At 35.9% G+C, this 27,226-nt stretch overlaps 1 protein-coding gene across 1 annotated transcript in view; it reads right to left on the reverse strand.

Annotated features, from left to right (window-relative positions):
* Positions 1 to 27,226, reverse strand: part of PIBF1 (progesterone immunomodulatory binding factor 1) — a 111,228-nt gene that overhangs the window by 82,311 nt on the left and 1,691 nt on the right. The window contains exons 3-9 of the mRNA XM_030459201.1: positions 26,888 to 26,988; positions 24,884 to 25,082; positions 18,546 to 18,665; positions 9,668 to 9,801; positions 7,647 to 7,755; positions 5,675 to 5,856; positions 1,959 to 2,084 (exon numbers count right to left, since the gene is read on the reverse strand). Coding sequence (XP_030315061.1) covers positions 1,959 to 2,084; positions 5,675 to 5,856; positions 7,647 to 7,755; positions 9,668 to 9,801; positions 18,546 to 18,665; positions 24,884 to 25,082; positions 26,888 to 26,988 — 971 coding nt within the window. The remainder of the gene's footprint in view (positions 1 to 1,958; positions 2,085 to 5,674; positions 5,857 to 7,646; positions 7,756 to 9,667; positions 9,802 to 18,545; positions 18,666 to 24,883; positions 25,083 to 26,887; positions 26,989 to 27,226) is intronic.

Consider the following 27,226-nt stretch of genomic DNA (forward strand, 5'->3'; position numbering starts at 1 on the left):
ATGGGAAGGAAAAAAAAAGGTGGTATGAGGGCAAGGGAAGAAGAAGCAAAAGGGCATCTATATTGGCTTTTGAAATAAACATCTTAGGAACTGTCATTTATTGCCCTTCAGTTCACACCCATAAACAACTGTAGGGTGCAGAAACTATTCCAGTCAGATTGAGCCTAGTCCAAAGATGTGCTTGGGGAGAGGACCCAACATGCTCAGAGCTACTAAATTGTGTTTGATCTATGGGGACAGACCACAGATAAGCTGAAGTCAAACCTGATGCTGACGTTCACATGCCCTGCAAATTCAATCACACTTGCTAATGCAAACATAATCAATGCTTACTAGAGCCAAACAAGTGAAAATTCTCCCAAATAAATTTGGAGTGAAAGCATCACCTTTTTATTCATGTCCCCCCATTTCAGCTTCTTGAACTGACTCATCCAAGTATAAATAAGTGCCAAAAAATTCAAGGGAAACATCAGACCTACCACGCTTGGCAAAGTGGTAAAGAAGTAAGAGTAACCAAACATTAGATTAGCTTGGCTGCAATGCTATTCCATACTTTGAGCCTGAAGATGAAACCAGCATCTTAAGATTTATTTTCAGTCACAGTCAGCATCTCATACAACTTTCCAGCAAACTGCTTAACTTGCAACGTGAGGTTCTATTTATCCTGCCACTGAGGGGCACTGAGCAGCACTATCTTATGGTGTAACTTTTTAGTATTTTATAGAAAGCACATATATTTAAAACCCTTCTTATTTTGAAAAAAAAAAAAAATTCTAAGAAATTTACATTTTGGAAATAATTATATCAATATGAGGAACAAACTTCTGTAAATTGCTTCCAGATACACATGAACTATCTTTCAGTAGCTTTCTCAATGATATACAGACCCTTGTCAAATCTCCACCAACAGCAGAAGTTTAAATTCGTACTCTGCAATTCAAAATAGATTGGCATACAGGAAGTGGTGTGGATGTATGTGTATATATTTTACTCACACTTGCAAAACTACACAATGATGTAATTTTTTTTAATTAGAACCTTTCAGTTGACTGGAAGACAGACAGCAGGAGTCATGTTCTTTTTTCACTCTTCCGAGCAGTAACAAAACTACCTATTAGAGGAACAGATGCTGATGCCACAAATATCTTTTTACTACAGTCATTTCCTTCTCCACACAAGACACTTTCAGGACAACTACAATGAACTTATAATGAATTATTAAGCACTCCTCCCATTTTACAGGAAAAAAAAAGGGTCAAAAACAAGCTCAAAAAGAAATCCAGTGCCAGAAGTCCAAATCCTTAGATCCCTAAAGGCTTATTTATGTTCCTAACTCTGCATCTAATTCCATGGAATTCAACAAGATGTCACACAAACAAAATTCAATATGCATGTCTTTGCAAGACTAGGATCTTGTTCAAAATATAATTTTATAATAACTTACAGGAAATCAATGGGTTTTTTGAGTCATAATGTTGTAAACAATTTAAAATGGATTTACTTTAGAAAGGCTGTTTTGTTTCTCTACATTTTCCTTCTTTACTTTCTATATCAACACCTTCTGGTGTCCTGGCACAGGCTCAAGATTATCTATATAGCATGACAGGTAAACCAACACATTTGGTATTAATTAACACTATACATCTGAACAAACTTTTAACCACTAATGTTTATCTAGGACATGAATTTTAATACTTTTCATTGATAATATTTGATGTCCATCACTTAACAACATAACACCATATATTTATTGTACATACGTATTTATGTACGTATATTGTATTGTAATTAAGCATAATTTCATTTACATTTTTAAGCTTCGATCACTTTTATAATTGAACTAAATATCTCACATCTTGATCACTTCTCAAACAGCCAGTCAACCAGGATTTTACAAAAGCACAAAACAGTACTTGATAATTTTGCCCTAAGTAGGCCATTGCCTGCATCTTATCTACCTGTTTTCACGTTCATACATCTCTTTTGAAGTGCTTCTTAGTTGCTCGATTTCTTGATTTGTTTTCAACCTTATATGTTCCAGCTCTTCATAAAGTTTCTTTTCATATTCTGTTTTATAGTGGTCTCTGCAAAAAAAAACATACAGAATGTGGGAATTTAAGATTTATTGCATCAACCAAAATATCAAAACTCAATTTTGGTTTTCCATTTAATTTTAATTTTTTTCTCATTTTCCTTTCAAATTACTTGAAATGCATATTGGCCTTTGTTGTTATGCAAACTGAGTGAAAATCTATCAGGAATAAATAGTATTTAATTGGAAATAACCAAAAGCTTTCTGCATACTGTTTTAATTTTTTTAAGTAATCTGACATTGATTAATCAGGCAACATTATTCCTAACACTCATGCAGAAATTCTTTGTCATTTTCTGCACGACTGTTTATATTAATTAACCATTTAAAAAAATACCAAAACAAACAACCCAAAGTTTGATTCCTTCTATTCCAAAGTTTGCTAGCTTCTTTCTTCACCACTATGTAAGAGGTGATTAACCTGGTAACTTACAGTACTGCCGTGCTACTACAAGGCTTTGTTGTGCATTATTTGCACTTCATATGCGGAAAAAACATCACAAGGAAAAATTAAAGTTACATGCTGTGGAAATTTGTGTAGTCAAAAACCCCCAAGATTTTGGAATTTATCCTGTCAGTGCGACATAAATTAAAATATATACTTAATTTTCTAAGCAGCAGATATCAGAGGATTCTAGGACAAAAGAATTTCATTTCACAGCAGTATTGACAACTTTTTGTAACTTTGGAAGCCCATGAAAGATGAAATCCCATAAGGAATTTCTCCTACAAAACTAGAAATAAAAGGTCTATGATGTAAGTAATTCACAGCTCAGGAATGTTGAAATTTTATAGCATCTAGTTAATGTTCAAGAATGAAGCAAAATGTTCAGCAATGAAGCAACTGGTAGAAATTACAGGTTTGGAAATAAAAGCATGTTTATGAAGAAATGTGCATTTAAAACTGTAAAAAGGTTTAAATTTCTTCTGATTTCCAATTGTTATAGCCCATGATTTTTAGAAATCAGGACCTGAGCTGGTCAAAAATTCCTTCACATTAACTAAAAGCCCCAAAACAATCAAACGTACCAATGTTTGCTGTCTACTGGGCTTTCCTGTTTTTCTATTAAGACAAAAATTTCAGGTGACCTTCAAGGTAAAATTAAATCTATCTTGTCTCACACTACATCACACTACAAAACACTTTATGAAGATCTTTGATACAATGAAGAGGATAAAATAGTAAACAAAGCACTAAACATGCTGTACTGAAAGGTAAGGTCCCCATTAGAAACTTTTAGAGTTTGTTATATATTATATGGCTCAATCTGTAGAAAAGCAAGCAAAATGCTGAAGATCAGGACCTCAGTACTATTTTCTTGATACTTAGTTTGCTACTAGCATTATTACTTGCCAAAAATAAATTTCATTGCAGAAATTACACTTTCCCTCCCATAGCAAGATTGATAAAAGTCAGTTGACTGAAAAAAACCTCAGAAGAATCTGGAAAAGATTTGAACACCCACAGTGATGTCACCAAAAGATAGTTAAAAGTGATGTTTATCTTTATGATTATTAAAAATCCAAATAGTATAATAAAGGGCATATTCTAAGTATATAGCTTGTCTGCTGTGCCAATGCCTTTCAATAAACATCAACCGAGTCACTGCTGGATCACAGTGCTGGATCAAAGGACCATCATTTGTGATCTTTATTCCTGACCTGCTATTATGTTCTTTTGCTTGAGCAGTAATTAATAATGTTTTTCCCTTACCAAGTTGTTTCATCAAGCTTTACTGAGCTTCTTTCCAGAACACCTATATTCTTAAGGCTTTATGCTGTGAAAAAAGTATCTCAATGCAACTTTGGATTGTGCTTCAAGATTTAACACATCCAGGATTTTCTTTTGCATTTGTCTGTGCTTACACATAATTGCAGCTTTGGCACAGCCTAGGTTGTATTCAGGATTCTGCTGCAGACCCACTGATGAACATTGAGTAAGTCATTTCATGGTGTGAACATGTAAAAATGTTAATGTAAGATTTCTTTTGTAAAATGGGGGTAATAATATCACACATCTCCTCCTAGGTACCTCAAATAGAGACAGCTCTGTACAAGATGATGCCTCTGTATCATTCCTACAGGGCAAGTATTTCACAGTGGTTTTCTAGAAACAGGAATCTATCTACAAGTTTTTATTTACAAGGACAGTTCTAGAGGAAGACTGATCAGACCTACATTATTTTTTAAAATCCCGTTTAAAAACACAACTTATAAATTTATTTAAAATGCAGAATGTAAACACATGTAAAAAAAAAGAAAAAAAAGGAAAAAAAGAAAAAAAGAAAAAAAAGAAAAAAAGAGAAAAAAAAAAAGAAAAAGAAAAGTTAAAGTGACTTCATTGAAAGGAAAAATAGTGTTAAAATCACTTCTGATACTGGCTAGAACTCCAGAGCTGATAGTTTTCAGTAGAGCACTTTATTTCCATTTAGATAACAATTTGTCTTCTAGGTGTCCTATGGGAGTCATATTAGCACATTTCATCTTAGCCATACAAGAACACAAGATTTATAGATGCTGTTTTCAGTTTCACCTTCTTGATTCAAACAGAATGAAGCAGCTGAAGAGAAGCCAAACCTACTTCATACTCTAAGCTTACTCATGCAATCTACAGGTGTTTTTTTAACGGTACTAAGAAAACCCCCAATTTTATGTTCATTAATGAATTACATACAGGCAAATATTTGAAGCAATTTTGGGATATATTTTGAAATTATATTTTTTGGTACCTAGACGTAGGGTAGCTACAACAGGATAACCTTGAATTCTGCATGAGAAAAATCTTAGTGTGGTTTGAAATTGGGACTCTTAGTCATATGATCTAGTTTTAAGTAGGCCTGTAAGGAGCAGAAAGTTGAACTGGATAATCTTTATAGGTTTCTTCCAACTTGAGATAGTTGACATAACTTTGTGGTATAGTATTACATATGTATCAAGACATATAGCTGAACAGCATAGTGTTTCCTGTTCAACATCCCAAGTATTTATCTATACCAATCCAAACAGCATGAGCATTTGACAGTATTTACCCTTTTAGCTAGCACAGAATGATCAGTCTATTTCTTAAGGCTACATTTAGAGAATCTGAATACCAGTCTATGAAAGACCAATAGCTCTAAAAGCTGATACAAAAAATATGATATTCTAAGAAGACTAGTGAAAATTAAACATACTTGATCCTTCAATAATTGCTTAGATTTTCCTTCAAATACTCCTGTTTTTAATAAAAGTAATTTGATGCCAAGGGGGATATATATGTAGCACACATCTCTAATTTGGAGTTTTTCTCTCTTTTGTAATTAATTACAACCCTTCCTAAATTTCTATAATACACCTGAGAGAATAGTTGCCATACACTTTCAATGCTGGCATCTTCACTGTTATAGTCTTACATAAAAGATTTAAAAACTTTTCCTGATACATACTAAGATCCAACTGAAGGATTACATTTCCAGTTACACAAATTCAGACCAACTTCCTGAATGTTAAAACTGTTTTTAATTGAACAAGGTTTGTGCAAGAAACAAGGTAAAACAGTTAAGTAACTTGCCTAGTTATGGATGCAAACACACAATAACTTACCTGGATGCAACATATTTTTCATACATTTCTTCCCTAGTTCTTTTAGCATCCTCTAGCTGAATTTGAAGTCTCTCAAGACGATCTTCCTCATGTGCACAGCGAACACTAAGCTCCATGTTCTGGCGATTAAGATAATCTTTATCTTTTTGCAACAAGTTGAGGGATTGTTGTATGGTTGCCAGCTATAAAAAGAACAGTTTAACATGAACTTCAAGATAAATATTAAACCTATGTACACATATTTCTGATTTCATTTTAACTCCTCTGTGAACCTGAACCAAAAAAAAAAAATTTACACTCACAACATAAGTTGGTGAAGCTTTATGCTGAAATTATAATTTAAGAGTTTTTGTTATTTATTATTGGCAGCTGGCACATGAAAAAGAGGTAAAGTGCCCCTTACCTTACCACAGTATCTAAATAGTAGTGAAGTACTGGAAAGTACTATGATAGAAATATTGATGTTGAGTCTTGGTGTCAATCTGTTGTCCTACTAGCTACAAGAGTCTCAAAGTTGTGATCATTGCTCCATAAAGAAATTGTAAAACTACTGGTTCTGAGGCTATGTATGTCACAACTGTGGTGAGTAAGGTAATGTTCCAGGCCAGCACCAAGGACTAAAAGCATTCTGCATGCCTTGTTTTGACTTTCATGTAGCATGGTGTTGCCACAGAAGGCTGAACTGATGCCAAAGTAGAAACATGATTAACTTGTCCCTCTCTGTAACCAGAGTCTCCCAATCACCAGATCAGTCATCCTTACTACTCCAAGAAGAAAATTATGTGGGAGAGAGTAGTCTCCATCTATTTGAGGTGAAAATGCTCAGAAAACAGCCAAAGAGCATGACAGTGGTGCAGGGTGGACACACTCCCTACTCATTACATCTAAATGCAGTTTTATCACCTTAAATTTGCTGTTTAAGAATGCATATGCTATTTAACAATTTAAGAGTGATAAATCAATAACAAACCCAAAGCTATAATGGAAGCCAAGTGCCTACTGGGCTGTTATTAGCTACAATGGAAAGAATAGGTTGAAGAAAATTATTAATATCCTTTGTTCAGTTATTTGTGAGACTGTATTTGGTGTGTCATGTGCCATTTTGAGTTCCCCACAAACATATACATTAACATGAAAAGACTAGAAAAGCTCTACCAAGATGGCCATGATATACAAGAGGCTGAAAGAAATGTTTGGGTTTTTTCCAGCCTTCAGAAGAGAAATTTGGATGAGGAAAGTCTTATTATCTTCACCTATTGCTATTTACATTGAAATGCATAGAGGCAGGCTCTTGGTGCATAGTGACAGAACAAGATGCAACAGAAAGAGACTTTATGGCAGCCTTCAAGTACCCAAGGGCGCCTACAAGAAAGCTGGGACATGAAGTGAGAGAAAAAGGGGTAAAATGGCTTTGAACTGGAAGAGGGCAGACTTAAGTTAGATGTTAGGAAGAAATTCTTCAGTATGAGAGTGGTAAGATACTGGTACAGGTTGCCCAGCAAGGTTGTGTATGCCCCCTCCATGCAAGTGTTCAAGGCCTGGTTAGATGGGACTTTGAGCAATTGGGTCTAGTGGGAGGTGTCCCTGCTCGTGCAGGAGGGGTTGGAACTGGATGATCTTTAGGGTCCCTTCCAAGCCAAACCATTCTGTGATTCTATAAAAAAGCTGCAACAATTATGCTTAGATTTCACAAAAACCTTTTCAAAGAAGGTGGACAAACACTGACACAGATTGTCCAGAAAGACTGTGAAATCTCCATCCGTGGAGATATTGAAAACTTGACAAATACTTAAGCAACCTGACCTAGGTTGGCTCTGTGGGGCATGAGAGGGCTTGACCAGCTGGTCTCCTGACAACCATGCTAATCTAAATTATTCCACCATTCTTCAGGTGATCCTGACAGACTTGACTGGACAAATAATCAAATTACCCAGCTAAAGACACAGGCAATTGCTAAAAGAGCTTTGTTTACCTCTTTTGATAAGTCATTTCTTTCTTTAGCTTGTGCTTTGTGTGAAATGTCTAATATTTCATATTTTCTTCTGAGTTCTGTCAATTCATGTTCAAATACGTCACGTTCGCTGTTAAAACAAAGTGAAACTGTTAAATGCATAAAGTGTAATAAACAAGATTGCTGTGTATATGTAATTTCCCAGTCTTCTTTCAGTTCACAACACTGACTTCCTTCAACCAGTCATTCAAAAGGCAACTGGTGATAATTTTACCTTTAGCATCTGCAAGTGCATTATATGAAAGAATTTTCTTCATTTCTAAATATTAAAAAAATATCCTAAATTATAATAGAATAATCCTGAATTCCCATCCAAAATTATTTCATCCTCTTTTGATTATTCTTCTTTAGTGTAATTTTGGGCTTCATACATTTCTCCTTTTAGAAATGTACTGTAAGTACCCTTGCCCATCCTTTTAGATTTTCAAGTTTTTGATGCTATTTCTCATTACATTCTCTTGAAATTTTCACAGACATTGAAGGTGGATGGAGAATAAGTGTAACTTTATTCTCATTTTCCTAATCAATGAGAGCAATGTATACTTGTTCTAAGTTGTATACACCCCATTGATACCAGAGAGGGTTTTATTGCTTTTCTCATGTTCAAATGTACACATGACACAGCTCCAAAAAAATATGTTGGCATCCTGAATAAGAGTGCTTTCCATATGCACAAAGAAGCAGCTCTATGTCTCCACTCTGACTCTGTCAGAACAGTGAATGAATGAGCCAGTATGAGCTCGCAGTTTGGAAAAAAGTAAACCAGTTTTATAGTAAGCATTAAAAACTGAGATAACTTGTAGTACACCAGAACTTCAAGACTTGACATAGCATTTTTAGAGGCAGAAGTGAGCCTGGAAGTGATTAACTCCTGCAGTGCTCCCAAATGTCCTCATGCAGTCATGCCAACAGTGCTTTCCCCTCCCTCTCATCTTGTGCCTACCCAGATGAATACAACCTACTCTCTCAAATATAGTTCTGGCACGTTCATTCATGCCTTTTTCAACTCAAGACTATTTTAAACATACACTATTAAACACTGAGGCCATTCACATGGAAGTTATTACAATCCACTTATTAACATGCAGTTCCACATGGGAAGCAAACCATAGCATCGATCATATTTGCAACAAGCTTCCAGGTAGATTCCAAGGGGGTTTTTTAGTACATATAGCTGTGAACAGTTACTCAGAAGACAGAGCTCCTTCAAATTACTTAGTGGCAAAGTCATTTGTGTCAGTCAGTAACTCTGCCTGTGTTCATTCAGTACAAACAACTAAGGAGCTGAAAAGGTGTTAGTTCTATTCATAAACCCCATTTTTTAATCTAATACCCCAAAAACACACCAAAAGCCAGATTTCTAGTACTTGCAAGCACACTGAAAAATCCATTTGGGAGCTGGACTAAAAAGCATTTGTCTATGAGAGTATATATAACAAGTCCATTTTCATTATTTAGCAATTTCTATTTAGAAATGGGAATTCAAAGCACAGGCTAGAACTCTAAAATCTGTATCTCAGAAATGAAGAGAGACACTGGAACTTCCTGCAGTTCAACCAATTCATTATGGTAATCCTAAAATTCTCTGATAAAGAGTTCTCATAACAATTCTTTCAAATTTATGGTTACAAGGATACCTTAAATTGTTAAATATTAAGAGTTCTTGTTCTTAGATGTTTGGCATCAACAGCTCCCACTTATTTAGTTGCCATGAGACCGGTAGGCTTTTCTGAAGACATAGTAAATCCCTAAATATAAATGTTTAGGAAAGTAATCTAATGCATGAGATTTCAAAACACTGTTTATCTTACAACTGCAGTATACTACAGGAGATAATTGAACTGCTAGTGGACTACTGTAAGGAAAAGTCTTTGCGGTGTACATAAACCAAAAATCAAATTAAAACTCCAGACAATCAAGGTTGAAGTTTATATATCAACATTTATGTGTTAGTAGAATGGTTGAGCTATAGAGACACCTACGTTTTTATTTTATCATAGTTCTCTTGTTTGTAATCACCTTGCTGGATCATCTGCTTGGTGTCAGCCAGTTCCAGTGTTAAACGCTGGCACCTTAACTCCAGCTCTGAGCGATTCCTCCTCTCCTCTTCATAGCTCTAGAAGGGAAAACATTTTGAAATGACCAAATGATCACAGTTGTACTTAAAGCAATCGCTAACTAAGTTTGTGAAGATCTATTATGAGTATTCAAGTGGTAATATTTTCATTTGTCTCAGTATTTGAAAAACATAGCATACCTCACCAAGTAACAAGTTATACTCTACTTATTTTTACCTTATTCTAATTGATTAATATATCTATTTTTTATAATGAATCTATTTTTTATATTGAATTTGTCCATTAGCATAACTTCAAAGAATAGAAACCCTCAAATACATAGTCAGTGGTCTATAAACGTACAGTAGGAGCACAGAAGTCACACCACCTTTACAGCATTTTCAAAAAAGTTTATTTGTGAAGATAATTGTTAATAGTCTGACTGAAAAAGAGGGTTAGTTGTTCAGGAAGTGTGGAAACATCTGTCATGGCATGTAAAATTTCAGTCAATTTCCATTTTGCCTTCTTATTCCTCATATACTTTGAGAGACTACTATGGGAACGAGAAAAAGGGATGAAAAGGGATGAAAAAGAACACACAGAAAGCATTCATCTTTTAAAGCACTGGTTTTTCCTTTTGATTATAAACAGATTCCTCAGGCATCTTACTCTTTCCCCCCACCCTCACAGGCATAGCAGCATAGCAGAATTTATTGACTCCATTTCTCATTTTTTTCTACAAAGTAGGTATTTATTCCCACTCAGATTATTTTACTTGCTTGTCCCAAATTCTTGCTACTAATTTCTTCATGAAAACTACAAAAAGTAATGCTCATCCACCTGTATTAAGGGAAAGTGATGGAAAGCATAGAGTTACTTGTTAAAAATTTGAGGATATCCCCACAGCATCTGCATTTTTTCCACATTCTGTTTCTCAGAATATTGCTGAATTCTGTGTCTGCCATGATTGATACATAGCAGGCTCGATAACTAATAATGTATGCTTGATAAAGAGTAACTGCATTTGATTACACCAAATGGATATCACAGTATTATTCACTTAAAAGTGAATATAAAAATCAAATTACTGTCTTAAGATGTGATTACTGAACCAGCTGCACATTAGATTTATTTTGCAGTAAGAGACACGGTATCACTGCATTATTTTTCAAAATAAACTGAAACAGGATAGTAAATGGTGTCCAGCTCATTTTTAATAGACAAGAAAAGCTTATGACAACAGCAAAGATGGAGTGGATGACTCTTAAATGTGGCTTCCTAGGAGAAATGAAAACAAGGGTAATACTCTAGGATAAGGATGGAAACACAAAAGAAACACTGACCAAATTTGTACCACAACTGAGAGACTGATAAAATATATTCTTGAAAACAAGACCTGAATGCTTGTCTGACACTACAGAAGGCTCCTTGTGCTACTAAACAGACTCTTGGTAACTAAGAAATTTTCATTTTATAGTTCACAAAGATAGTAATTTTCACTTGCACTAAAATCATATTACATCACAATCACAAAATTACAACATGGAAAGCTTTCCTGAAGATTTTGTATGGTGTATCATTAAAAACATGTAATCTAAAACCACAGCAGTTACTCATCACAACACACTGGTATATATGGCTTACTTTTTGTTTAGCCTAATCAATGGCTACACATTAAACAAATCAACACTGTAGAACACTTTCTTCATAAACCAATTTGCATACTATCATTTATATAGGAATTATACTCTACCAGATGTTTTTATAGGTACTGTCTACAAGTGAACTATAGTTTCAGATTCACATACAGGTGTGAGTACCCTGTTATGCAGTGCAAAAAAGACTCCTCCCATAGGAAATGGTGGTAAGGGCACTTAACTTTTAAGTGCAAATTGAAAGATTAAGTTTGGATACAATTTCTCTGTGGATATTCTGTGCCATTCTGCTGCTAATACCTTGATGGAATTCATAGGCCCTTCAAAGGGTGGGATATTATAGCTCCTACAGTATTACACATTTAGCAGCTAGAACACACCTACTGAAAATATAAAATTAAACCAGTTAACCTCTTTACAAATTTTTCATAAACACCTCTAAAGCACCAACTAACAGAACAGCTAAATAACTACAAAATTAGTTTGTTCTAATACCTGAGACCTAAACTAGGGTTTGATTTTTATTTATCAAATCAGTTGTTAATGTCATGCTACTGTCATATGACTAATATAACAATATGGTAACTCTGGGTGGGGGGGAAGTAAATTCCACTTTTGAAAAGTGATGCTAAGACTTTCCTACAGTATCAAGCTATTAAACAAATAATTACAGAACATGGGGGTTGTTTGGTTTCATTTGGCTTTTAAAGTTTACTGTAATTCCCAAAGAAATACTAATTCTACTGCATAGGTCACTGTTTTTCAACTACCTAATCTTTTAGGTGTTGAAGTTGTATTTTAATTACAGGAAAAAAATGTAGCAAGGTAAGCTAATAAAGTCTATAGGCTAACACACAAAAAACCCTATATGGTATGCATATCTCCAGGTAGTAGATACACAAGCTTCTGGACTTCTATAGCAATATATCTTAAAGACAATCAGCACAAGGCTGCTTGTGCTTAGAAGACTAAGCCTTCCTCTTCATGTGGTGAAGTTAATTTAGTTTATAATAATGTCCATATTCCCTGAACCAATTTTAAGATCTGTGCAATGGACCAGACTTATCTTTCAATTTATCTTCAAGAGAGATAGGTTGGAAGTCTTGATGAACAGCTTTGTCTTGCTGAAGCAAAAAGAGGACTTCTTAAAAGGATCAAGAGACAGAGCACTTTCAAGGACATGAACAAGGTCCTGGAAATAACACTAATAAATAAAAATAACTTCAGTAAGTGCATAAACCTTAAAAAAATAAAGGACAAACAGTACTTCCTTAGATGGAGCATGACTGCAACGATTCTGCAAACAACGCATGGATTTTCTTCAGTTTCTTATTTTTGCTACTGTAAAGAGCAGCAACTCAGAGAGATGCCCTGGTTAAAACAAACAAACCTGTCCAGTGTGAGACAGGCAGGCAAATGTTGGCCTAAAGAAATTGTTAACATAGCTGTCCAAGAGACCCAGTATTAACCAGCACAGGTGGTTTCTATAGAGCATATGACGCAGTCCCTACCAAGAAGTGTTTCCATTTGGTTTACAAACACAGTCAACAGATGGATGTGGCAATAAATAAGATTCTGAACTTGCCTGTTCTGCACCATTTAAAACTCAGTCTGGTAGAGAAACTACAGATATAATGACAGTGCTCAGTTTTATGATATTAAGCTTCATTGTTATCATCCATATGAAATGAATAGCAACTGCTAGCAGTCACTGAAATGGAACACCTACCTAGTTTTGAAGTATAAAAACTGAGTGACGTACTTTTTGAACAAAGTTACTGACACATAATGCATGGTAGAGATTAGCTGATTTTTCAAAAAGCCTTTGGGAATAAGAAGATAAACAACAGAAGCCCAGGGAAAAGATTAATCAGCCAGCCAAGCAGAAGCAGCATGACTTTCACACTTTCTACAGATAACTGTATTAAAGAAAGTGACTCTACTTTCACAACTTCATCTTTCAAGGATCACTTACACAAGTCAGTGCTTTCTATTAATATCCTGAAGAATCTAAAGACCCTAGGCAAATGTAAAGCTATTACACTAATGTAATGTGAAAAACAGTTCCCTCAAGTTATTTGGATGAGGTGCTGCAGAAAAGATAACATTTAGCTGCAATCTACTTACACTGTATATGTTCAAAACTTACTGCATAAATTTACTTGAATTCAACTGCCCAAATGTCAGGAAGAAGTAATACATAACTGGATAAAAGAGACAACTCTTGCTAGTATGCTGATATGAATTTAGTAATCTGCCAAGGGCTGTAGATGGGGCACTAAAAATTACAAACAAAAGTGTTCAGCTACTTACAAAATAAGGAAGTTCTGCAAGAAAGGTTTAGAAGGAAAAGTTTTGGCATAAGTGCCTTTATTGCAAAAGAAAGTGGCAATAATAAAAAGCTCCTTGTCTCTGGATCTGAGCTGTCTAGAATCTTCAGTAAAATACTCTCAAGTGAAAAGAATCCTTGAAGTTGTTGTACTGAAACTAGAATTAAGCTAATTTGTCCTTCTGAAAAACAATGAACAGCCTATACCAGCTGTAGTGATATATAAAAATAGGTGGAAAGAAACTGGACAGAAAAGACAACTTTCATGTTAAACTGCTGCTGCAAGCTAACAGTTAGTGGTAGAATATTTTTGTTTGTAGCTTTTTACCTGAACAAGATAAATATTTACAATAAGGAAGGGAAGAAGACACATATCTCACCTAGACTGAGGCCTCATCTGTCCTTTCTAGAGAGACATGAAGTAATCAAAGCATTGCTTGAATGAATTGGTCACAGGGGGCTGGGGAAGGGTTCTAGAGTGCAGCCCTTAATTACAGATGTGCAAACTTCAGAAGACATCTTATGCAACACAGTCCTTCTGGAGCAGCAACAATTGCTCAATTTTACAACATGCAGGTACCTCTAGTGCCAACCTTTAAGTACAATAGCTTAGTTCATTCTTTGAAGACTATAGGAACATTTTTTCTTCTCCAGTTGGGTAACATTATGGCTGAGAAAATTGTTAGGTATGTCTAACAAAACCTGACAGCTACTAATCCTGGTTCAGAGACACGGTCTTAGAAGAGATCTTAGTCCTACACACACACAGCCTTTTTTTTAGGCTAACCATAGCTTTTAGCTAACTGTCATACTATAGTATTTGATGGTAATTCCTGAAGGCAACTATAAAAAAAAAAAATTAACTAAAGAAAGAAAGCCCAGTCTCTATACAATTTTATCAGAATTCCAGTAAAATATTGCCAAGAAGCTCAGAGCCAGAAGAAGAAAGCAATACTTAATCTTCTGGAGCTACAAACAAATGCAGAATTTCCTTCTCAGACTCTCTCCCAGCCTTGAGAGAAACATGCAAGTAGTAAATTACATCTGTTTGAGGGAAGGTTCTAAGCCCTCTGGAAGCAAACAACTCTGAAAATAGTACACTGATGTTCAGCATGGGAACATACAAATCAGAAGCTGGTTTTGCTTCTCGGAAGCTCCTGGTAATAAAACTTTCTTCTCTATCTGTAGCTCCAAAGGTGGTGGGTGCCAACACTACTTGTATTTGAAGTACAGAGAACTGTAAAAGAAGTCTGTAAGAGACATTTGGTAACAGATCAGTCAGCAATGCAATAAAAACCCATCACTTTTACCAGTTTCACTACCTACCCCCAGTCTGTTGCTGCTGCAACTAGAATCAGAATAACCTCAGTGGTCTATATTACAGATTAGAAGTTGTGTCGAGAGTACCATTAAATTTGTGGTAACACAGGAGAATCATTTATATTGACCACTTTAAAAACACAAAGTAGCAACAAAGATCTTTTGACACTGTGTTTATCAGATTTTGTTCCAGTGCTAGAAATAGGTTTTCACTCACAGCTGCCAGTTGGGCAAAGCAGCTCCCCATGACATTGGGTCTGTGTCTGTCTTACGGATTCAGCAGCCTCTGATTAAGTGTTGACTCAGAGCAGCAACAGACAATCAACAAGAAAATTTTCTTACAAAGTTGCAGAGTTTTAGTGGTCTAACTCCTCAGCATTCTAAGCATTAAATAACATAGGCTGATACACAGGGCCTTCTGCCACTTCTGAACACCAGAATATATTTTCATACTCCTGGAGTACAGATACAGGTTGCAAACATATGGAAAATCTTTTAAACCCTGAAGATGGAAATAACAGTTTTTCTAATACAAGTGAATTAATGAGTTGCCTAGAAATAAAGAGTATGTGAATGTGTCAAGCCTTGGAAAACTAGTTTCTGCAAGGCTACCATGACAATTTAAGTTTTATAGAACCAGGCGTCCTGGCTGGTACAGCTGGATGCTTATAAACCCAGTTGGTTGAGAGGCCACGATACAAGATTACTACACTCACTTTTGTACCAGGCTAGATCTGTTGAGCCAATGATTAATTTTGTTTGAATTTTGTTTGGGTTGTTTTCCTCTAACAAAAAAACAAAACAAAACAAAAACCAAAAAAACCAAACCAAGCCAGCAAAAAAAAAAACCAATATGGTAGCAGGTAGCAAAAAAATTTAGTGGGTTTGAAGACCTACTTTTATATAACCATTACTCAGCCATATTGACTCATCACAACAGTATTCAGAGAATGCTATTATTTGCTGCTTTGCTTTCCCACAAAACAGTATATAAAGACTCATTAGAAGAGAAAACAAAATAATCCAAGCATTTTATGTTCAAACTCCAAAAGTAAAATCACAGCTCACTTCCTGTAACCCAATTAAAGGACTACAGACATCCTGTCACAAAATAATATAGCTGGTATGTTATGCGACAATTGCCTCATTTCATGAATTCATTTCACATTCAAATTTTCCTAGAGCTGGCTTAAACACACTAAATAAGTTTGGATTTTCCTTTAAACTTTTTCAATTCTTTGTTGTCTAGATAGACTTCACTAGAAGCATTACACTTCTTATGACTTCATTTCTGGGTGAATATCTACACATATAAAACTTATACAGACCGAGTCTGTCAGCCGTGAACAATAACAAAAGCAGAATTCTTCTGGGAATGGATGAGAAACTAGAAGAATTTAAATACTGTAAGTTAAGTACCAGGCAAAGGACTTCAGCAACCATGTTTCATGTAACTGGAAATAAAGAATGATTGAAATACTACAAAAAAAAAACCCAAACAAAACATTAGAAAAATAGTGTAAGAGTTTAAGTAAGTCTTTGAATGAAATCGTGCTTTCTTTCCTACTGATAAATTTTCTTGTAATAAAGCTCGACCTTATTGAAGAAGCTCAAATAAATAAGTTACCTCAACAGCACACACTGAAACCACTTCTTTATAAACTGCAAGATATGCTTAGGTATGTTAGGTTTTGTGTAGTAAGAACATTAGAGATTCCAATGTACCCTCAAGTACAATGATGCTCCTCTTGCCTTATTACCTGAAACACCTTGAGGTATCTTGCTACAGTGATAACTTACCAAGTCCCTAGGTAAAGTCTGAACTTGCCAGAAGCAATATGCTCTAGAGACTCGTAAGCATTTCCATACATAAAATACTTCATATCAGGTCACGTTTCATTAAATAACCAAAACATGTAATCTCTTCACATAAAATATAGAGTGAAGACTTGGGTTTGGGTTTTGTTGGGTTTTTTTTTTTTTTTGTACATATGGAAAAACTGTATTACGTGATCTTCTCTGAAACCTGAAAATTCTAAGGAATAATTTTAACTAACAACTATAAGCCTTTTTTTCTGGTGACATTTCAAGATCTGGATCTCTTCCCCGATTTTTTTTTTTTTAAACAAGGTTTCATTCTCATCAGCTGTCTCTTATTGTAAGCATGATTATGCAGACAAGGTCTACACATTCAAAGAACCACCTCAATTCAACAGAGGCAGCATTCTAGTCCTTTCTGAGCAGCATCAAAAGCAAAGCACATCGAACTTCGAACTTTGAAAAATACATCAGTGGAAAAGGTGGATACTGCCACCATGTGGTATAAAAAGCACAAAATTAGAAGTTTCTATATTCGAAGAAGGTCGATGTACAAAGAAAGTTGTTTCTGTTGCAGTTTTAATATAGTCTACTATCTCATTAAATTGCTGCAGCAAAAATTAAGAGGTGTCAGTCAACTCTCAGAAGACTGAAAACCCTCCTGTGGAATTTTATTAAATCAGAGCTCATTAAATGTACAACAAATGAAAATGCTTGTGTAAATGAAAGTTAACAGGATAAATTTAATCTCGGTTGCGACCAGAGATCATGACAAAATAATGATGAAGCACAGAAACGCACATATTTTATTGACTACTTTTCCTAGTTCAATCTGAAAGAGAAATGAAATATTATCTTGTGAAGATTATGAAAATGAAAAAAGATTGTGAAAATGAAATTATCTCGTGAAATTAATATTATCCACAAGTATTAATATTATTCCACAAGTAAATTGGTAGTAAGTAAAGAATAATTTCAGTAGTAAGACACAAGTGATATTTGAATCCCTGGTAGCCAAGACTTGGATAAATACAATCCAAGTAACTTAGACTGTCGTATCAGAACTCAAGATTTATGCAGAACTAAGCTAAAATACAAATCATCCCAGATGTATACAAACTAAGAATAAGTAGATGTAAGTACCTTAGAAACAACAGTCTCTTTATACTGTTTCAACTCTTCTACTCTTTGAAAATAAAAATTAAATATATTTTGATAGTTTGTTTCTCTGCTTCTGGGGCTTATACCTTACCTGGAATCAAATTACCTTTTTCTTTACTAGATATTAGGGAAAATAAATTATAAAAAGTTGAAAAGTGTAACAGAAAGATAAAACTCCAAAGAATTATTTTTAAAAATGCATTTTTGTATAACTAAAACAAAAGAAGCAGCAAATTACTACCAAGGCACCGTCTCAAAAATTACCTGTCTCAGCTTCTCAAACTTGAACCTTGCCATCAGAAACCACAACATAACTGGTAAGTCTATCCTGAACAGTGTCATGAGCAAATATTGCAGGGTAGCCATAATGTAAATTCAGCTGTTAGGATGTATACAGGACATTTCCCTACATTTTTACACAGCAAAAAAAGCTTTTATAATCTTATGCATGAATAATGATGTTTTGTTTTTCACATACATATTTACAGTTTCTTAACTGAGATAATGAAGGGGCACAGACCTCTGTCAGACACTTCAGCTGGGATTTGTACCCACTTAATTCTTCTGTTAGGCTCTCCTTCTTCATCTGTAGATCACTTAGCTCTTTTCTTAAAGAATGGACTACTTCATAGAATCGGATCTAAAAGAAAAAGATATATATTCAAAAATGAGACTAGCAAAATTGCAATGGCAAAACTACAATCCTGAAAACAAATTAGCTCAACATTTTATGACAACAATTCATAAAATGATTTCTAGTGCATACCTGGAGTCTGGTTGGGACCAGAAGGGTGTGTGTGGGCAGAAATGTTAAAGCAAGGACAGCTTCCTTCCCCAGCAACTAATAAATAATCAGTTTGTGGTCAAGATATATATGTCTGTCTAGTCAGGCTGGCCAGTTAAAAGTACAAGTGTTAAAGGACCACTTGGTCTCATCGTCCTACTTATGCCATTTCTAGAGCCTATTTGATTAATAGCTTAAAAAAGGGTGAAAAAAGCCTGTTTAGCAACAAACAGCCTAACTTGCTAACTTCCTTCAAGCCAATGTAAATTTTTATGAGGCGTGTAGAAATGGAGAGAGATTTGTTTTCTGCCTGTTTTGTGCTGAAAAACTGATGAAACTGCACCAAAAAAAAAAAAAAAAAGCAGGAATAGCTGGTTTCGGCTGCACTGTGCATCGTAGCCCCTGTAAGACACTACTCTGGTAAATTAACACTGAAAAAAAACCTTGTAAAAGGACAAAAAGAAATGAAAATATAAAATAATCTGTAACACACACTCCTCTCTCTTCCCCTGCTCCAGTCACAGTCTAAAACAAATACGACTCAGATTCATGAAACTCTTCCAGAAATTTATACTGAACAAAAAAAATACTAGGAAAGACAGTAGTAAAACCACAAAATCAGTAGGTGAAAAGCTAAAAGGTGCAAAACAAAGAAGAAAGGGCTTTGGTTTTTTTTTACGCCCCCACACATGTACACAGGGATTATTGTTCCCAGACTTGATACCTTAAAATGTTTATTTTGGGGGATGAAAAGAATATATAATTAAGTACTATTTTAATGCAAAAGCTATTCCATACTCATCATTAACATGGTGTTTGATATATGATTAAAGAAAAAAATAAAAGAAAGCACAGATAAAGTAAGTATTCAAGAGCAAGCTGTGCTACACTTCCATGCAGAAGGAAAACAGGTCTCTCTTTTGCTACCTGTAAACAGAAGAGGACAAAGAAAAGTCCCAGGAATATTCCATATAATTGGCAGCATACAGTTCTAAAAAACACAGAAGCCATGAAAATTTGCCAATGTAAACACAGGTGTAGTTTGCTTTATACAATAAAACAAGTGTGCAATAGTACTGGAAAATAAGTAGCAAGGCAGAAAAGTGAAATTTTCCAAAAAGTGGTGGGGGGTCTTCTGTTTTTTTCATGTTTTTCCAAACACTGTGCATGCTACACTTTTCATTCTTACTTTTAAGTGCAAAAGAAACATAAGCTTAAATTTAGAACATATGTTCTATTTTAAGGTCGTTTTGATTGCAAAAATTTTGAAAGTTTTATAAAGCATAGTTATCTTCATTTTTTTGAGGATGGTAACAAGGGATTCTCAGCTATGACTTGAGTTTATACATAAAGCCAATGAAATTAAAGATGTGTTTGGTTTTTAAAATACTATTCAATTAAAACCAAAATAAGCTCTAACTTTTTCTTAATGTTATGAAAATTCCAAATGACAAATTCAACCATTAGATGCAAAAACCATAAACTGTCTGTGGAAAACTACAGCTAAGCTAAAAATGGGTGGATGGATTTTGTTTCATGAAGTTATGTGAAAGTAGCTGCATCAGTTAACTGCTATCTTAAATAAAGGGAAACCAAGCTGTAGATAGCAAAATGATGCAACTGAAATATATGGTGACTAAAGCCAAATAAACGGAATTTGCAGATACCATTGTTTAACAACTTGGTGAAAAATTTTTACAGAAGAGTACAAAGGAGTTGCTTTACTGAACAAATTAAAGTAATTCAGCTGCCAACCACCAGTTCAAAGACCTGACGTACTTTCAAATTTTGCATACATTGTTTTGAAAAAAATATTCTTATAAACTGCTAGGAAAAAAATCTGAAGCTTTTATATATAAATTCAAAACGAGAGTGTGATTTTAAGAGAAAGATGCTTAAAACATCATTTTTCATTTGTCATCATGAGCCATCAATGTGTGCTTGATGCCCATAAAGCCAACCTTGTCCTCGGATGTACCAAAAGACGCATGGACAGCAGGTTGAGGGAGGTGATTCTTCCCCTCTACTCTGTTCTTGTGAGTCCCCACCTGGAGCACTGTGTTCACTCTTGGAGTCCACAACATAAGAAGGACAGAGAGCTCCTTGAGTGTGCCCAGAGGGGAGCCACTAAAATGATCAGAGGGCTGGAGCACCTCCCCTGTGAAGCCAGGCTGAGGAAGTTGGGGTTGTTCAGCCTGGAGAAAAGGAGGCTCTGAAGTGACCTTACAGCAACCTTCCAGTATCTGAATGGGGCCTACAGGAAAGCTGGAGTAGGGATTTTTAGATGGGTGTGTAGGGAGAGGACAAGGGGAAACTGTTTCAAACTTGAAGAGGGGAGATTTAGATTAGATATTAGGAAAAAATTGTTTCCTGTGAGGTGGGTGAGACACTGGCACAGGTTGCCCAAGGAAGTTGTGGCTGCCCCCTCCCTGGAAGTGTTCAAGGCCAGGCTGGATGGGGCCTTGAGCAACCTGATCTGGTGGAAGGTGTTCCTGTCCAGGCAGGGGGGTTGGATCTATATGATCTTTAAGGTCCCTTCCAATCCAAGGCATTCTATGATTCTATGAATCATCATAAACATTAAACATTACTCAGTCTCTGCTCTAACATGTCACTATTGCACCCCTTTGTGGAAGAACTGTGAAAAACAAGTCACATTTATTTTTAATTCTAGTTTTTCAAACTTGCAATATCAGTATATGAAAAACCTGTATTTAAGCACTTCCTGCTGTTTATCCACTATATCATGTTTCAAAAAAAGTGTAAGCATTCTATATACATTTACTTCCGTCCTAGAGAACATCTTATAGGCAGCATTTTATAACTGATCAACAGAAAAAAAGAAAGCCTGGAGATTTCTTGCTCTAATTTTCTCTAAGCAGAACTCTTACCAAGGAGAATTTTACTCTAATAACAGTAGAACAAACTAGTAATCTGCATATAGATCTGGAACCAGAGGTATTAGCTACTTGAGAAATGCACTATTTCTCCTTTGGTAAGCAAAGAAGAAAAACACATTAGAAAAATTACTTTTTCCCTGTCGACATCCTTTTCCTAGACTTCAGAAGACAAACAGATGCGTACATAGGGCATGCAAAACAGTTCTGTAGCCTCACAGCATCTGTATCACTTGAGTAGCTCAAAGTAATGATAAACAGTCACTGAACTTAACCAATAGCCACAGGTCATGCTGACCCTGTTGCCAAAAGAAGTTGGAAGAAGTAGAAAATTGCATCTTACTACAGTATATCTTCAGAATGCCCTCTCCAGAAAAAAAAATTTACACCTAATTTGGCCTCAAAAGTAAAAAATGAGGAGTTTAAAGAGGAAAGGGGCCTTACCTGAACACATACTGGAGTTTAAGCCACAGACAGAAGTAGCATTTACTGGTTGAACACAAGAGAAAAAGATAAATAAGGGCAAGAAGGTGGCTGTTACCCACCCTTCCATTTCACATCTTTTTTATAGCCCCTTTCTACTCACAAATATAATCTAAGCACTCTAATTGTGCTGTGACAGATTCACTTGAAGCAGTTGGCAAGGTTACCAACTCTTGGAATGTGTCCTGCCTGGCTACACAGTCTTTTTCTTACTGAATGTCACCCATCTCACAAAGCCTTGAAGCTTCCTGCACACCAATTTCTAGCAATCTGACATGGATTTCATTTTGTGTTAAAAATTTGCTTTGTCGACCAAAGTGGTACAGGAATGAACAAAAAACTCCTTAAGTACTTCTGTAGAGGGCAGTGGGTACAGAAAATCACTGGTGGTAATAACCTGATAGGAACACTTAGCTTGGGGCCTTTTTTAAATCATTCAGAGCCTTAACATTTTTTCTAGTACTTTCAAGTCCAAGTTTTGGATTCAAAAGATGCTCCCAATAAGTGTTTAATACCTTCATCAATGAAATAGTGAAATTGAGTGAGATTTACCCAGCAAATTTGCAGATGACACCAAACTGAGTGATGTGGTTTGCATGCCTGAGGGATGGGATGCCTTGGCCCAGACAAGCCTGAGAAGTGGGCCTATGTGAACCTCATGAGGTTCAATCAGGCTAAGTGTAAGGTCTTGCAACTGGGCTGGGGCAGTCTCTGGTATGAATGCAGGCTCGTGGATGAAGCAGTTGAGAGCAGCCCTGCTGAGAAGGACCTGGGAGTACTGATGTATGAGCTGACAACATGCACTCAGCCCAGGAAGCCAGCCATATCCTGGGCTGCATCAAAAGAAGCATGGCCTGCAAGGTCAAGGGAGGTGATTCTGCTCCTCTACTCTGCTCTCATGAGACCCCACTTGGAGTACTGTATCCAATTCTGGTGTCAAAGACATAGATCAAAAAATGATCAGAGGAGTAGAACACCTTTCCTAGGAGGAAAAGCTGAGAACTGGGATTGTTCAGCCTGAGAAGGCTCCAAGAAGACCTTACTGTGGTCTTTGAGTACTTAGAGAGCCTGTAAGAAAGATCAAGACAAACTTTTTAGCATAGTCTGTTGTGATAGGACACAACATAAGTAATGGGTTTAAACTAAAAGACAGCAGATTTAGACTAGATATAAGGAAGACATTTTTTGCAATGAAGGTGGTAAAACACTGGCATAAGTTGCCCAGAAAGAGTGGAGATGACTTATCACTGGAAACATCCAACCTCGGGCTCTGAGCAACCCTATCTAGTTGAAGATGTTGCTGCTTACTGCAAGGGGGTTGGACTAGAGACCTACCTTTAAAGGTCCCTTCCAAATCAAACAATTCTATAAACATCATTTAAATGATGACAAGTTTTGTTTCTCTGCAAATATTTAGAGCACAGTATACCATGACTTTCACTAAGAGAACTTGGTCATGCAGCAGTTATACCTCAACAACTGCACTAAACTTTTTAATGTTGTATTATTTCAGCTTCCTTAATAATTAGCTCCATAAGTAAGTACTTTGGTGTATTAAGGTTTACATGTCTAAATCCCCTTCATTGTCAGAAGAAAGGCAGGATGCTCTGGACACATCCCACAGTCTGTGAAAGTATTGACTTTTTATTGCAAGCAGAATACCTCCCTGCCCCTCCATCTACCTATAAGTCATACTAAACTTCAGGAAAATTAGTCTTCAAAGTCTATAAAGTATACTTTATGTCCTCCACTTAGTCAGATAAGAAAGGACCAAATGGAAAGCGTGAGAGAAAGGTAAGAGATGGACCATCTTGACTTATGGTTCTGGCAAACTGAATTTCAAATTCCTATTTTCAGCTTGCTGTATTTCACATCACCAGTGTGAACCCACCACTTAATGTAACACCCCATTTGCTTCATCCCCTTAAAACACAAAAGCAGTTCTACCCTCTAAGACATCTGAGATTAAAAGATTCCCTTTACTGGAACCCAGACCAGACAGACCAATTCAGAAGTACATCTGGCTCTTTCATTTCTAATTGAGGAAGAATAAGAATTGTAGGAGTATAGATTGGCTTCTACTATATGCACACCCCTTTAATTCTAAATAAATGCAATTTACAGCTTGTGGTGGATTGACTGTGGCCACCAGCCAAGCACCTATATAGTCACTCACTTGCTACCTCCAGTGGAAGTAAGACAGAGGAGGAAGTGGGAAGAATAAATGCCAGAAAACTCAGGTGTCAAGTTTTATCAACAGTTTAATTCATGAAGAGAAACTATTAAAAAAAAAAAAAATTAAAAAAAGCCATGCAAAGACAGTAACTCACCACCTCCCACAGCCAGCCTCTGAGCAATAATCACCTTGGTAGACACACCTCTGCTTCCAATTTTATATTGCTGAGCATGATGTTAGATGGTATTCCTTTCCTGGAATTCATGAGGTCAACCTCATGACCACCCCTGGTCTGCTCACAGCAGACAGAGGGAGGCAGAGTGCAGAAAAGAGGAAGCTTGGATGCTGTGCAAGCACTGCCACCAACAGCCAAACCATTGGTGGTACTTTACAAACACTCTTTTAGCCACAAATCCAAAACACAGCAAGATTCAGGCTGCCATGAAGAAACTTAACTCCACCTCAGCCAGACCCAGGACAGAGCTATATTTTCAACCAATACAAAATACAATACTCACAGAAACATACTCAGGGATAGAAAGTTGATCTTCAGGAAGAGACTTGAGCCTCTCATAGCAATCATCTGTTAATTCCAAGTCTCGCAAGCTACGACGAATATCTCCAGCTCTCTCCCTCAACTGACGATTTGTCTCCTCCAGTTGCTTCTGTCTCAATAAAACAGTTTCCATTTCTTGTTTCATTAGGGCCTGATGTTTTCTTTGGGATTGATTTGAAAACAGAAGACATTAAGTAACAAGTCATTCAACAAACAAACCTTCGCAATACCTTGGCAAAAGACTGCATTATGCTCACTTCGTAGAGTTGAAAGTTTTCTGAGAGATTAGGTAATTAGCACAAGAGTGTATGTCACCATGGTTACACAATCATCATCAGACAGTATACATAACAAGCCAGGAACTTCATCATCTTTGATAACACAAAGATGAATCTGAGAAATTATAGTTTACCTCCACTGAATTTATACATTAATTTACCAATTAAAAGTAGAAAATTAAAAAGTAGAATGTCAAAAGTCAACACAAAACCCAAGGAACCAATAAATCACCAAATAAAGCAATAGCAACATAAACTTGTTGCCAAGTTTCTTTGCCAAGTTTCAGCATGTACATGCTTATGGCCTTCATTTTCTAACCAGTGTAACATACAAAGTTTGGGCCCTTTTAAAAAACACAAAGACCACTACACTTAGACAAGCAACCTTACTTCCAGCCTTGAAACATTACCATTACTATTACTACCAGTGACGAGGTATTAATACAGCAAGAGAAACTGCACATCACTCAGAGATGTTTCAAAGTATTCTCCTTATTTTATTAAAGCCAAAGGCAGCTGCTTTTTTTTGAGATTTTAGCTACAACTCTTGATTACATAATAAAATTGAATCATTCTTTGAAATGCAGCAATTCCTACACTATCAAAAATATTAAAAATATTAGCTAGTACTAAAAGGGGATGCCTGCCCCACTTGCTTCAGTAAAACAAAATCACATCCCAGCTCAGCAAAGTAGTCACACAAGGATATATTCTAAACATTAAGTACGATTCTGTTAAAAGGGGATGAAAAGCGAGGTAAGAGACAGGAAAAACAATTAAAAGACTGGGGAAAAAAGTTCAGCTTTTTTATGACTATTAACAACAATCCGCACATAAGTACTTTTTTTTAATGAGCACTCCTCAGATAAGTTAAATATGGCCAACATGAAAGTACTCCATCCTGCTGCAAAAACCCATGCAGGATGATAGAGATTTCCCCCACAGGTAGCTGGTCTTAGTTGAAAAACTTTGCTGTAACTTATCTCAGGTGTGATGTCACATCCCTAAATCTGTCACAGGATCACTAGAGAGTATGACTTCAGATCAGGCACATCCTGTAAGCTGGTGCATCCTCTGCTGTAGCAGAAAAGCATTAAGTAAAGCTTTTCTTTCTTCACTGTCCTGTTACAGGTGTTAAAATATTTAAGTGACAAAGCACTTTGGAGAGGCCTACTAGCCAGTATATATTCAGCTACAGGTTAACTCAAACTGTTTCAAAAAAGCAAGAAGGAAAGTAAATTTCTACATCATCAGCTGAACACATTTCTGATCAGTAAGAAATCTTAACTTGAAGTGCAAAACATTATCCCCTTACCTCTCCCAAGTCATCCAGACTGCAGAGTAATTAAAATTCAGTTTAAAATGGAAAGTCTCCCCCCTCTACCTATTCCTTTTGCTCTTTAGTGGTATTGAAAACGTTCTTACTAGAACTTCCTATTCAAGTGTGAAGTCAAGTAACAACGAAACAAAAACCCAAGCTTCAGGCAGAACTGAATTCAAGTTTACTTATACGTAAATTAAATGTAAATGACAAATGCCATTTTTAGAGTGGAAATACTAATATAATCTGCAAAATAAAAGTTATTCCTGCAATTCATAAGCAAACTTTCCACTAACTCTCCATGAAGTAATTTGATTTCATATTAGCAACTAGAGATGAAGGGGTTTTTGTTTTAATTCTACCATACCTGGCATCTTCCTGCTGTAATGCCAGCTGGCTATCCAGTCGTAAAGACAGCAGCTGCTTTTGATGGAGGGCATCATTGAGCTTCTCTTCTAGCTCTTCATTCTACATATAAAACAAGTATAAAATGAAGTAGTTACCTTGGTCATTTTTTCAATCATATTTTACAAAAAGAAAAACCTGAAAGAAAAAATTGAAGAGCCCTGTGGGCTGGGAAGTCCAATTAGGATTGTCCAGTAAGATGTCTAAATACATGAAAGCTTCATAAAATACAATATGGATTTTGCTCTAATGAGCTACAAATAAAAAAGACTCAGTTCTATAACTGATCTTTTTCAGGCAA

The sequence above is a fragment of the Calypte anna genome, chromosome 1 (assembly GCF_003957555.1).
Source record: "Calypte anna isolate BGI_N300 chromosome 1, bCalAnn1_v1.p, whole genome shotgun sequence".
Lineage (NCBI taxonomy): Eukaryota > Metazoa > Chordata > Aves > Apodiformes > Trochilidae > Calypte > Calypte anna.